The 13951-nt window shown below is 39.7% G+C and overlaps 1 protein-coding gene across 1 annotated transcript in view; it reads left to right on the top strand.

Moving 5' to 3' along the window:
• Positions 1–10347, top strand: part of SGPL1 (sphingosine-1-phosphate lyase 1) — an 85150-nt gene extending 74803 nt beyond the window's left edge. The window contains exons 13-14 of the mRNA XM_089677107.1: positions 1214–1334; positions 2994–10347. Of these exons, the coding sequence (XP_089533233.1) occupies positions 1214–1334; positions 2994–3131 (259 nt within the window). The 3' untranslated portion in view covers positions 3132–10347. The remainder of the gene's footprint in view (positions 1–1213; positions 1335–2993) is intronic.
• Positions 10348–13951: the final 3604 nt, after the last annotated feature.

The raw sequence follows: 13951 nt of genomic DNA, 5'->3' as shown, positions 1-13951 counted from the left end.
GAAACAATTACTATACACTTATTGGGATTTTTTTTAGTAAAGCCCTATAGTAGAATAAATTTTGGCCTAAATTTATGAAGACATTTTATTTTTTTTTTCTCTTATTGGATGTTTCATAGCAAAAAAGTAAAAAATATTGGGTGTTTTTCCCCAAAATGTATTTTTTTTTTCTTTTTGTTAAGCGCAAAAAATAAGAACTGCAAAGGTGATCAAACACCAGCGAAAGAAAGCTCTATTTGTGGGAAAAAAATGACAAATTTAATGTATGTACAGTGTTGCATGACTGGGCAATTGTCAGTTAAAGTACCGCAGCGCCAGACAGGAAGGGGGGGTGGAGGGCAAGCAGTTACTTTTTGTACCGTCACCTATCAGTGTCCCTGGTCACGCCAGTTATGACGGCGCTGTACTTCACTGGTGACAGTATGTTAAAAATATTTAAATAATTGTGAAAAAAAAAACAATTTCTTAATTTTCACAAAATTATGGCAAAAAAACTTAAAAAACCTCGCCATGCCTCTTACTAAATACCTTGGACTGTCTACTTTCCAAAAAGGGGTAATTTGGGGGTATCTTTACTATTCTGACATTTTTGGACCTCAAGAAATGAGATAGACCATCAATGCATCAGGATTGATCAATTTTCAGACATATACAGACATATACAATAGTTTGTGGACTCTAGAACTTTCCTCTAGACTAAATAATATACATTGATTTGGTTTATTTTCACCAAAGAAATGGCCTAAATTTATGAAGAGCAATTTATTTATTTGCTAAATTTTAGAAACTAAGAGAAACTGTAACCTTTTTTTTTCAAAATTGTTAGTCTATTTTCCTTTATTCAGCAAAAAATACAAATTTAGCTTGGGTACAGTCTTGCAGAACCGCACAATTGTCATTCAAAGTGGTGAAAGCTGAAAATTGGCCTGGGCGGGAAGGGGGTAAACATGCCCAGTATTGAAGTAATTAATGGGTTAAAGCATATTTTGATATTCAAACCCATAGGCCTATATTCAGACTAGTTCTTTTTAAAAAGATCATTTTACTACAAAAAGCAGTAAGGGGCCTACAGAAACCAAACGTTCTTCACTCTAGCCATGTGCTTGAACTGGTTGGTTATACAGGTACCAGAATTGAAGAATTCCCAGCAACAAGTATTTCAGGTGGTTGGAACCACTGTGATAGTCTTCATTTGCTTTTTTTTTTATGACAGCATTCATATATGTCTCACACTGCTTCATACAAAGCCTGGAGTTGCACAGCTTTTTGTGAAAGACATTCAGGAGTCTGTTGCCGTGATAATGAAAGACCCTGGAGCCAAAACCACTGGAGTGGTAACTATTATTCTGTTAATTATTTTAGACTTCTCTTATTAATATCGCATTAGAAGCATTGGGGTTATTTACTAAAACTGGAAAGTGCAAAATGTGGTGCAACTCTGGATATAAACCAATCGGCTTCCAGATTTTATTGCCAAAGCTTGATTGAACAAGCTTAAGTTAGAACCTGATTGGCACAGATGCAGCAGATTCAGAGTGCTCTAGTTTTAGTAAATCTCTTCCTTTATACAAATATGTAGTGTTTTTCTGCTTGTCGTTGAAGATAAACTATATTCAATGGCTGTTTTATTATTTGACATCACAAAAATGCACTCTTCTTTCAGTGGGTGGGCAGAGGAAAAGAAATGTGGACTTTGCATTTGTAATTATGGTTTTGTACGCTAGTCCAGGGACTTAAAATTTCAAGTCCAGACCTACTAGCCAGGCACATACCTTACTCGTGTCCCCCAAGGCGGTGGAGAGCTGGCCTCGTGTCCCCCAAGGCGGTGGAGAGCGGGCCTCGTGTCCCCCAAGGCGGTGGAGAGCGGGCCTCGAGTCCCCCGTGGCGGTGGAGAGGGTGTCTCCTCTCAGCATAGGAGAGCGGACCTCTTCTGCACGTGTCCCCTCAGCGGCACTGCCACTGTAATTGCAATGCTGGGTAAACCGGAAGTTGTAAACCAGAACTCGGCTTCACAATGAGGCATGTGCAGTTGCTCCATGCTTCATCTGTGCTCGCCACAGAGGAAATTCTCCTCTCATTTGGTGAGTGGGTGAGCTGCTTTTTCAAGCCCTGTGCTAGTCTATACAGAACTTAATTGTAAGTTTTGTGGGAAGTTTACACCCCAGTCACACTGGCTGCGATTTGCATGCCATGCAACTTGCAAATCCTATGCCAAGTCTCACCCTATTGTCCACAATTACATCGGTCAAATCAGTGTGGTTCCAACTCGGTCGGAGCCGTACCGATTTTCTAAAGCAGTACATGCACTACTTTTTGTGCGATTTGCATAGACATCTGTGTAAGCAGCTTTACTTACCCACTCCTCTGCTGCTCCAGCAGATGATGCTCCCATATGTTCTGTTGGTGGACAGTCCCTAGGCATGTTCATGCCCAGTGCAGGGCTGTGGAACCTGTATAAGTCTTGATGATGTCAAGACTTTAGTCTGCTGGAGCATAGGGGAGAAGACACTGTGGGAATCAGTCTAGCAGGGCAGAGGTTCAGGTAAGTGAAACCTTCTTTTCCAATGCCCCAAAGACCTAAACAAGCAGTTAATCCTTGAAATGCAGACAGCCTCATTGCAAGGGAGAATTTTAAGGTATCCTGCAGTTGGACTTTTAGAGAATGGACAAGCATGGCTTAAGGGGCTCTATCAAAATCTGAGCCTACATTCCCTTTTCTTGGCAGTATGTTGTCTCTTCCAAAATGACATCTGCATATTTTATTTATTTATTTTTTTTAAGTACAATTAGAATGTACAATCCCACATAACTGAACACATTCTTTAGCAATGATCTCAAGGTAATTACTGTACAGGTGCTGTATTACATAGTTGAGTGCTAGTTTTTCCAAAGTAAGCCATTTTGGGTTTAAGAGGTTTAGTTTGTAAAGTATAAGTAGGAATATTTATTTGTCCTTGAGATTACATTCATGTTTGCTTGTGTTTTGTTTATAGGGTGCCATATATGGAATGGCACAAACAATACCTGACAGGTCTATGGTGACGGAGATTTCCAAAGCCTTCCTAGACTGCCTATATCTCACGGAAATGCCTTCCAGTGCCAAACAGATAAACGGTTCACCTGGGCACTAATAGCCAGAACTACCTTTCTGTGGGCGGTACTCTCCAAAACGGTTCCACGGAGCCAACGCAGCAGGATGGCACATAGACTGCTTTTTATTACATTTACTTTTGTAGCTTTTTAAGGAACAGGTATTTTTTGATGATCATTTTGTATGCCCAGTATGCAAGGTACTTGTTGTTCCTTTTTTTTTTTTCCTCCTAATTCAGGGTAAAGTGCATAATTTATTTAGTAAATAAGTGCTATGTAATAACTGTAGAAATTCATCACTGCACATTTTTCTTGTGTGTATGCATCTTTGCTCTGCTACTGTGACAGATCTGACATGCTTCTGTTTGTCATTGTTCTTGTTGACAAACCAACCATGTCGTACTTATTATTATAGGTTAAATTTTGTTTACATTTAATCTTGCTGAATCCGCCTTAAGCTGGCCATACATTATACAATTTTTTTAGTTCAGTTTCCTTTAGATTTACCTTCATCTATGTAGTGCAAGGGCCTGGCTGATTGCATACAAATTGAAAGTGTTTAGGTTTCACTTCATATTATATGGGTTTGGTAATTTTAAAGGAAAATTGTATAAGAAGATTTTATAATGTATAGGCCAGCCCAAAGCTGATGACAGGCTGAGTCTAAGCAAAGGTAGCTCTAATCCCAATAACTCAAATTTCATATAAGCTTTACCATGTTGATGTCATTTAAGAAGTTGGTTTTAATCTTTTTACATCTTCAGCTTCCATTGGAATACCTGGTAATCCTGCCATGACGTTTCTTGTTCAGACACTTCCTGTTATAGGGTAACAATGCTCTGCTATCTCTCAAATGCTCTTTTTAACCTGTCACATGTGTTTCTAGAGTGGACTAAAACGGTTGTGCTGACATTTGTTGCACAGGCATGGCCTTTCATTGTGCAGCCAGTGTTAGGGCTCATGCATGTGAACAGGAGGTGTCTGAAAAAGACTGAAGAAGATCAGCAGCTATGAGATGCAATAATGATAAAAAAAAAAAAAAATCAGTATTTTCTAAAATAAAACACAATTTTTCATTATTAATAGGGATATAGTACTATAAATGTCATTCAGTTAAGGTTTAGATCTACTTGCTTGCACATAAAATATGGCAAACGTTATTGTATAATTCCCGGTATACTTTTGGGTCATCAATGCTTTAAAGTGATAGTAAACCTGAGTATCAAAAATATCAGCTAACAGGCAGAGTTTTTAAGACAGATGACAGACAGCACCACCTACTCAACAAGGGAAGGAATAGTGTCTGATGTGGCTGGGCCACAGAGCTCACACTTACAGGTGCTGCTGAAAACAATTGTCAGATACAATACTGAACGTTTCTGTCTGACATTTGTGCAAGACCTTTCTCATGAGGGTATCATGAGATCTGTATTCACAGCAACAGTCCTGGGCAGACTTCGACTGCTGCCATAGGCTGTCAGCTGACCTTTTTGTGACTATGAAGAATGGAGGTTCCAGAAGAAAACACAGGATACCACCATGTCTGTCAGCTGACACAAAAAGCAGCTCTATGACATTCGATGCGTTTGGCACGAATCCTTGCTCATTATAGATCAACAAGGTGGTTGGCTGAGAGCTGGCAATGGTTGTCAATGTCAGCCCTGGACTACTGGTGTTGAGTACTTCAATCTTCTCGCCTTGTAAAGGGCTATTCATAAAAAGAGAGCCATATTTATTATAATTTCGAAACCGATTTTATTCAGGTTCTTGCCTTGTTTCAATAATATTAACATGTTCTCCCTGTGCCTGTGTGGGTTTCCTCCGGGTGCTTCGGTTTCCTCCCACACTCCAAAGACATGCTGGTAGGTTAATTGGATCCTGTCTAAATTGTCCCTAATGTGTGTATGTATGAATGTGAGTTAGGGACCTTAGATTGTACACCCCTTGAGGGTTAGGGACTGATGTGAATGTACAATATATATGTAAAACGCTGCGTAAACCGACGGCGCTATATAAGTACCTGAAATAAACAAATAATAAATAAATGTTCCAGTATTAGGGGAAACCTAACCTTTCATTTCTATTAATAGCAATCAGGGTATTTATAGGAAGTCATTTTGTGTTCATTATTTAAAAAAAAAAAAAGTTCTTTCTAGCTGTAGTATCCTTTTTATTACATGAATAAAGTCATAATGGTAATAATAACATCTATATATTCAGGCAATGATAATTCTTTTTATCAGGTTTTTAGGTGCTGGCGAAATCTTACCAGTTCTCCAAACAGGTTGTTAAATGAGTGGATGATGGTGCTTTTAGTCATTCACAGACTTAGTAGATTGGGATGTCAATAGAGAAGTATTTCTGCATGGTTCCTACGTCTACCCACCTCCTTACATGGAGTCTCACACTTCCTGCTGCAGCTGATGGCTTTACATGACTGCAGCAGGGAACAGTACAGGAATCTCGCTGACTACACTCAAAGACAGAGAGTCGGAGAATCAGCCCTCTGACAGACACAACACTGACCTTTTGTTATTTGCCAGTTTTAAAGCTCAGTCCTTGGACTTGCAGTTAATTTTTGCCTGTAAGGGAGCAATCAATGAAGCTTTAGCCTCTAAACAAACATCACTTTGCTTCAATATGTTCTATACAGAGTGATGAATATAATGGTTTTTTTGTAAGGTAACAGTCCATAAAATGGCCACATTTCAGCTGATCCAGTGCAATCCAGGTCATTTGAATCTCCACTTCCAGCGTATGGCTGCTTTAGCAGGAGATTTGTGACAATGTTTATCTTATCTGCTATTTATTTGTTATCACACTCCTGTCCTAAAACATGTCTAGACTCTGTATCCAAGTCCTCTTTCCCCCAGGGCCTGAAACATGACTGTTGCTGGTTTGTAGTCTAATCGTACACTGCAGGTTGGATGTTGTCATTGTTCCTGCTTTTGTCATCTCATCTAAATGATAACTGCAGTTTCACAGAAAATATACTGTCTTCACATATAACAGATGTACAGGATTAGGGCAGTTGCTCAGCACATGCCTCATAAAACATATAAATGTCAGTTTAGTACTGTCTGGCTTGTGGGGTCCTTTTTTTTTTTTTTTTTTAGTAAAGATGGAAGTGGCTTCCTTACACCTATCTTCCTCCAGCATACAGTGAGAGAAAATTACTCAGCACTGACCTCACCTCCTGGCATCATTCTGAGATCTGACAGTGGTAAGGAGCCCAGATCCACTTTCTGGTTGCTAAAACTGGTCATACATGAATCTGATTTGGACAATTTTTGCTAAATTGGCCAAACTTTAAGCCGCGGGTCTCCCTGTCAGCACCACATGGCTAGACAAAACTCGATAGAGTAATAAAAGTAGCTTGGTAGAAATGTATTGGCTGAGCCATGGCTGCATTCAATCAGATGCAGCCACGGTTTGGGTATTGCATATTCCTCCATCCATGCTGTTTACTATGGATGAAGGATTCTGTTGATTTTTTCTCTGTTGATTTTCCTTCATTTGTGTATGGCAAGTTTAGGGCTGAAGATGCTGCTGGCCCTTCATTTCTAAATTGGAATTTAGGCTTCATGGGATATGCATGGAACCTAATGCTGTACACACACTTCACATGATAATGTAGCAAAATGAGTTGCTTTCATTCAGTTATCCTTTAGGTGACAAATTTCAGGCACCCCTGCTTTATACTTTATTTGATTTCCTGTACACTGATAAGATAACCACTGAAATGGGCATTTTGTAACTTATTAGTGAAATTTATACTGTATTGCTTGTTTTTTTTTTTTTTCTTTTGTGCCTACTTATAGCACTGGAAACTTACAGAAGAACTCATTCACACGGGCACATTGCTCCTTACAGTGTAAATAAACTGGCATAATTTGGTGGTCGGGAGCCCCAGGTTCTGCGTACAACCACCTGTAGACTTGAATGGTTGAAGGTGGCTATACGCGGGTACACACCACTGCTTGCATATAGTGGCACATTCGCACAGATGTAAGTGTCTGACTGCTGATTGTCTGCATTCAGGGACTTGCATCTGTGCACATCTACCAGTTCACGCAGCACTAGAGGCTCCTGAACACCAAAGTATGCCAGTTTATTTACACCATAGAGAGGAATGTTCCTGTGTGCATGACCCCCAAGGCAGTTTCTACTTTCTGTAAAAGAAAGGAAACCCCTTCCAGTCTTAAAGCGGAACTAAACCCATTGATTTACCGGCTTCAGAAAACAGTTAAATTCCCAGCATGCTGGGACTGCTGTCACATTTGCTTGTGCTCTCAACCATACTGTCAAACCATCAAATGGCTGGAGTCATAAATGATCACATGTGCAGCATCATGGCAGTTGCAGATTAAACAGAGGCTATTGGCAGCTTGAAAAGGATCGGAGGGTTTAGTTCTGCTTTAAATGTCTGTTTTCTCAGATTGCTCAGTATGCTGGCTTAGATTAGCTGAGGTGAAAGCTAACCCACCAATACTTATTACTCAGGACTTGACCTTTAAAACTTGTGTTTGACCCTCAACTAAAACTTGCTGAGCTACAGTACCAGCTTGGGGTGTCCAGATGGACTGACCCTCATATGGATGTTTTTGATTAGTTAGAACATTGATGTCCCAGGAAAGAAATACACAATTTCGTTCATTGGAAGACACAGCTCTGCTTCAGACAATCACCGGCTGGTGGGTATCCGAAGCAGAGCTGTGTCCTCCAATGAATGTAGAGTAAAGGATTTTACAGTGAGTACAAAAGTCCTATTTTTTTGAGCACTGAATAATAAACTCCCTACCAATGCATGATAATCTCTAAATTCAGTAGCTATATGTCCATTGTGAACCCGTAACAACCACTAATAAAAGTATTTAGTCCTGCCTGCTGGAAAGTACCATCGATGCAGACATATTCTAGGCACTCTTACTTGGTAGTTTATCAGAATTCAATATAGGCATGCATTGGAAACTTATAGGTACACCATCAGAAGGTGTAAGCAAGTGCACTTAGTATTCTTCTATGTGATGTTCAAGTGTTTAAATAATGCGATTACCGTTTTTTCTTTTTCTAATTTTTATTAAAGTTCCTTGAATTCGTATTTTATGTTGGACTAATCTAATATAATTTTTTTTTTTTTTTGTAATCCAGTCACTGTGAATATTCAACAAACGTACCTTGTGTGACTGTATGTCATTTCAAGATAAGATAACATTAGAGCTGTTGAAGAGCAATGTTTTATATTGTTAACAAATTAAAGCCCAACTACAGCCAAAGTATTTAGTTTTAAATAGAATAAGGATGGTTTGGGACTTTCTGGCCCCGGTAACTGCACGTGATGTTTGGGGAATCTCTCCTAAAGGGATACAGAGAGGGCAGAGTAGACAACCTGAATCCCTTGCTGTTGGAGAGTGAATGGTAATCACTTCCTTTATGTAGACGGAGTGAGGAGAAATCTCCACAGTGGGGATGCAGAAAGTGATAAAAATCCAACAGAGGCTCTAACCTTTCCCTGCACTATCCAAAGGAAAAACAAATTATTGTGGTGGTAGTTTGGATCTAAGTAGATAATGCATTTAGCAATGATAAACATAATTTTTAAACATTTAAGCACCTTCATACAACAGTTAGACATTGGGGGAGATTTACTAAGATTGGTCTGTACAAAATCTGGTGCAGCTCTTAAGAAGCTTAATTGAACAAGCTGAAAGTTCACCTTTGGGTGGAACATGTAAAATATTCCCGCAGCCGGTGCCCTCTCTGCTGCAGCTAGTGACAGCTAGCGGGGGATCTTCTCCCTCCACTAGCTGTCACTAATCTTAAAATGTACGCAGCTTTGCTGGGCTCCACCCGCCCTGCCACATCATTTATTCAGCGTTCTGTGAATGGGAAACTACAGGTACCAACAGTCTTTGTGGCTGTGCTGGGCTCCACCCGCCCTGCCACATCATTTATTCAGAGTTCTGTGAAAAGGAAGCTACAAGTACCAATAGTCTTTGTGGCTGTGCTCCACCCGCCCTGCTACATCATTCATTCAGAGTTCTGTGAATGGGAAACAACAATTACCAACAGTCTTTGCGGCTGTCAGCTTATTGTTCTCCTGGAACTACCACGGCTCTGTTGAGAGCTCTATTAGTTGATTGTTTTTTCCTGTCTGTGTGTATCTACCTGCCTGTACAAGGCACAAGCAGACAGATACACTGACAAGTCTGCAGGAGTCCTGCATTGCATCCAAGATCTGCTGATCGTGAATGCAATGCTTTACAGGCTCCAAGTAAAATAAATAAATAAATGCACATTTATTCTTTTTACCTGCAAAAAGATGTGCATTTATTTTTTTTAAAAGTGAAGTTAGAAGCTGATTGGTTACTATGCACAGCTGCACCAGATTCTAAGTGCTCCAGTTTTAGTACACCTCCCTCATGGCATGGAATGAAGCAACTGCAAGGGATGACCAGCACAAACACTGTATGAAATTCAACTAAAGTTGGACAGGTTGAAAATAGCTGAGCATTCCAACATTCCCGTTTTGTGACTGCAGTGACCACCTACCTTGTGCTTTAACAGCTTTATGTGCATCAGGGGTGTAAAGAAAATCTTTTTGGAGGGTCTGATCCTCCATAAGTGAATAAATTCTGGCTGTATAATTCTCAGATAGACATCGATGTCTCCAGTAGATATTTTGTTCATGTATGTTTCACCACCACATAAGCTAAGAGCTGGGGCCAGCAATTCATCATGGATAAAAAAGTCCAATGAGGTTATGCTGGTTAGGGTAATAGGGGGACATTTTGTACGGCTAGTCTGTCTGGTTCATCCATTCTTTGTGTGAATTTATTTTTCTTGGTAGATCAACCATTACAGTTGTTTTCAGCTGAATTTTGAGTTTTCATTTATTGTAGGTGTGTATTGTTATTGAGCTAAAAACGGAAAACCAGACACTGTAATGGATCTTTATAGCTCAACGTAAGGGATATCATTTTCCTTTTAGAAAGTGCCATGTCTGGGATCATTCGGTCTGCAGCACAAATAAAACAGAACTGTCCATGTACTGTAATGTTATCTAGTCACATGTTCACATAGTGGCACTTTGCACAAAACTCATGTATAGTCTTTCTTGCCATAGACCATGTTTGTTATGGATTCACCAAACCTACTTACACCTGAACTAAATAATAAAGTGCCTTGTATCACCTTGTAGGTGGCTGATAATTGTATTGTAATGTGATCCTGGAATAAAGTCTCAAATTACTACTTTTCAGTTGTGACGTTTTTTTTTGTTGTTCAATGAGTGAATTCTGTATAGGAAATGTTTGTCCACGGGGAGCAGTGCTGTTGATTGAAGCAGTGTTCAGAGGTGTCAGACCACTGGAGTGAAAACTGCAGCTTTCTGTGAAATAGCTGCTAACCATCTGTCCAATGTGCTGCCTGCGCAGGGTATTTTAATGCCTGCTACTGCACTTACTGGTGTAAATAAAGTGAAAGAAACCCCTATTTATTACTGTATATGCAGCTTGGTAGCATTATCATAATAACTTTTCAAGAGTTCAGTTGGACTTTAAAAGGAATGTATGATGGTTTAGTATGTATTTTCTTAAATACACGTTTTAAATTTAGATCTACTCTACATGTTTTATTAGATATCGTTAGCTGTGTGTGTGTAAATGTCAGCTTGAGCCATTGAGCTGTGTAATAAGACCTTTATCAATATCCAAATGCATTAAGAGTACTTCTCATTCCCTTTTATCTTTGTACAGCACTGTACTGTCTAAATTTTCAGTTGGTGGAGTGGTGGTTGCACAGCGCTGTACATTAGCGAGGGGGACAGAACATGAGACAATACAGTACAATACAATACACAAGGGGTTCGAGGGCCCTGCTCTTTCGAGCTTACAATCTAAGAGGGAGGGGATAGTGGTACAGGAGGAAGTGGCTGTGGGGGATGGAGTGGTAGGAGGAGTGGAGGAGATCGGTTGTTAGGTGAGGGTGGGGTAGGCTTCCCTGAAGAGACGGGTTTTCAGGGTACGCCTGAAGGTGAGGAGGGTAGGTGACAGTCTGACGGATTGGGGTAGGGAGTTCCAGAGGATGGGGGAAATCCTGGAGAAGTCCTGCAGTCAGGCATGGGAGGAGGAGACCAGGGAGCTAGAGAGTAGGAGGTCTTGTGAGGAGCGAAGATTACGGGTAGGGTGGTATTTGGGTATCAGGTCGGTTAGGTAGTTTGGGGCAGCGTTGTGAATGGCTTTGTATGTCAGAGTTAGTAATTTGAATTTAATGCGTTGGGCAATCGGGAGCCAGTGAAGGGATTGGCAGAGGGGGGTGGCAGATGTGGTGAATTGGATGAGTCTGGCTTTTTATGTATCTCGCAAGGCATGAATCCAAATTATTATTTTTATTAATTTTTTATCTAGCTATTATTGATGACTCGGGATCATTCACACATGTATATTTTTTATAATTTGTTATATAATATTTCTATACATTTTTATACCAGGATTTTTATTTTAATTATTTCCTAGGGTCATACAGTCCTATTTTATGCATGTTCTGACTTTTATCCTTGTATATTCTTATGTGGCCTCTTTGTACCGGAATTTTTTATATAATCATAGATCACTCCTCATATGGTTCTATTATTCTATTATTTATCATGTGCTGGCATATACATTTATAAGATTTTTACATTTGGGGTCGTTTTAGGTCAGATATGACATTTCTAGTATCAGCATAATATACTCTTTGAATCACGTTTTTCAATTTACACTAAAGTTTTAATTACATATTTCTATGTTACTTCAAATACCAACATTTTGCATTTGTATCCCCATTTTTTCTTGTTTTCCTCGCTTTTAGTATTTATAAGATATCCTGCCTGCTTTGCACGATCGTGAACAGCTCTGACTCTGTCTACACAAGTGCCCTAATAACAATGCATTAACATCTTCAAAAAAAAAAAATGGCCGTTATTCAACTTGGCTCGGACTCTGGCCAGATGGCTGCTGTCACCTCACAAGCCTTGTGGGCTATATAAAATGACTATTTTGAGATGTCAGCAATGGGTGTACCCCTGAGGACGTGTTATTAGACAAAACGCGTTGGGTGGAGCCCTATTGCTGACATCACGCCGCCGCTACCGAGGAGCGGCAGCCATCTTGGTACTTTATTTTACGAACTACTTTTTACTACTCCATGTGGATACTTTTTATGTTACTTGTGATCATTATAATAAAAATACTACACTATAAGCACCTTTCTGGCTCCTGTGGCTGAGCTAATTCCTCCCCAGGACCACCAGACACCCACCCTGATGGATGGAGCTGTATGACCTAAGCCCGTAGCTGCCGGCATACCGCTGCACCCCCAGATGTGTGATGTTTTATAACCCATGTTTTATAACACATGCGCATTAATACTTTTGGTCTGGTGAGTGTACATCCGTCAAGTTCCTGCACCATTGTTCATCACGGATAAATTACATGTGCCAATCATAGGCACTCTTTCAGTTGATACCTTTGCACAAAGGACATTTCAATATTTATGAATAAGTTTACAAACTTTTACAGCCTGTTTTAGCACCATTTGAATGATATACAGTTGTGTTCAAAATAATAGCAGTGTGTTGAAAAAAGTGAATAAAACTCAAAATCCTTCTAATAGCTTTTATTTCCATACACACAAATGCATTAGGAACGCTACACATTCTGTTCCAAATCAAAACATGAAGAAAAATATATCAAATTTGTGTTGTTCCTCTAAAAAAATTGAAGAAAAGTGAATATTAGACTGATCAAAAAAATAGCAGTGTTTGTATTCTTCTTTACAAACTCAAACATTCACTATATAAACTGAAAAATGTTTGAAGATTTTGCTTTCCTTTGAATCACTTAATTAATATTTAGTTGTATAAGCACTGTTTCTGAGAACTGCTGTACATCTGTGTTGCATGGAGTCAACCAACTTCTGGCACCTGTGAACAGGTATTCCAGCCCAGGATGATTGGACTACATTCCACAGTTCGTCATTTTCTTGGTTTTGCCTCAGAAACTGCATTTTTGATGTCACTCCACAAGTTTTCTATTGGATTAAGATCCGGGGATTGGGCTGGCCACTCCATAACATCAATCTTGTTGGTCTTGAACCAATATGTTGCACGTTTACTGGTGTGTTTTGGGGTCATTGTCTTGTTGGAACACCCATTTCAAGGGAATTTCCTCTTCAGCATAAGGCAGCATGACCTCTTCAAGTATTCTGATGTATTCAAACTGATCCATGATCCCTGGTATGCGATAAATAGGCCCAACACCGCAGTATGAGAAACATCCCCATATCATGATGCTTGTGCAACCATGCTTCACTGTCTTCACAGTGTACTGTGGCTTGAATTCAGTGTTTGGGGGTCGTCTGACAAACTGTCTCCGGCCACTAGACCCAAAAAGAACAATCTTACTTTCATCAGTCCACAAAATGTTGCGCCATTTCTCTTTAGGCCAGTCAATGTGCTCTTTGGCAAATTGTAACCTCTTCAGCACTTCTTTTTTTTCTACAGTGGGACTTTGCGGGGGCTTCTTGCAGATAAAACCAAAAGTGGCAGTATTACACTATGTAGTTTTTTTTTCTCTGCACACTATTGAGGAATCCATAGAGGAATAGAGTGGAGACGATTGTTATACCTAAGCAGGGTGAAGAAGGATATTTGAGTTCCTTTGGAGGGGTTATAGGATTCCTTATATCCTATAAGGCTCACTACTCACCTCCATCTGGTGAGTGCGGTCAACATTATTTCTCACGTGGTGAATAGGTGGAAGCACATTTGGAATATTTTTGATTTTTTTGGTTTTGATGGGAAATAAGGACTTATATATAT

Source organism: Staurois parvus, unplaced genomic scaffold (genome assembly GCF_062004578.1).
Source record: "Staurois parvus isolate SC_StPar_1 unplaced genomic scaffold, SC_StPar_1.0 ptg000177l, whole genome shotgun sequence".
NCBI classification, from domain to species: Eukaryota; Metazoa; Chordata; class Amphibia; order Anura; family Ranidae; genus Staurois; species Staurois parvus.
This window is presented reverse-complemented; position numbering and strand designations above follow the sequence as displayed.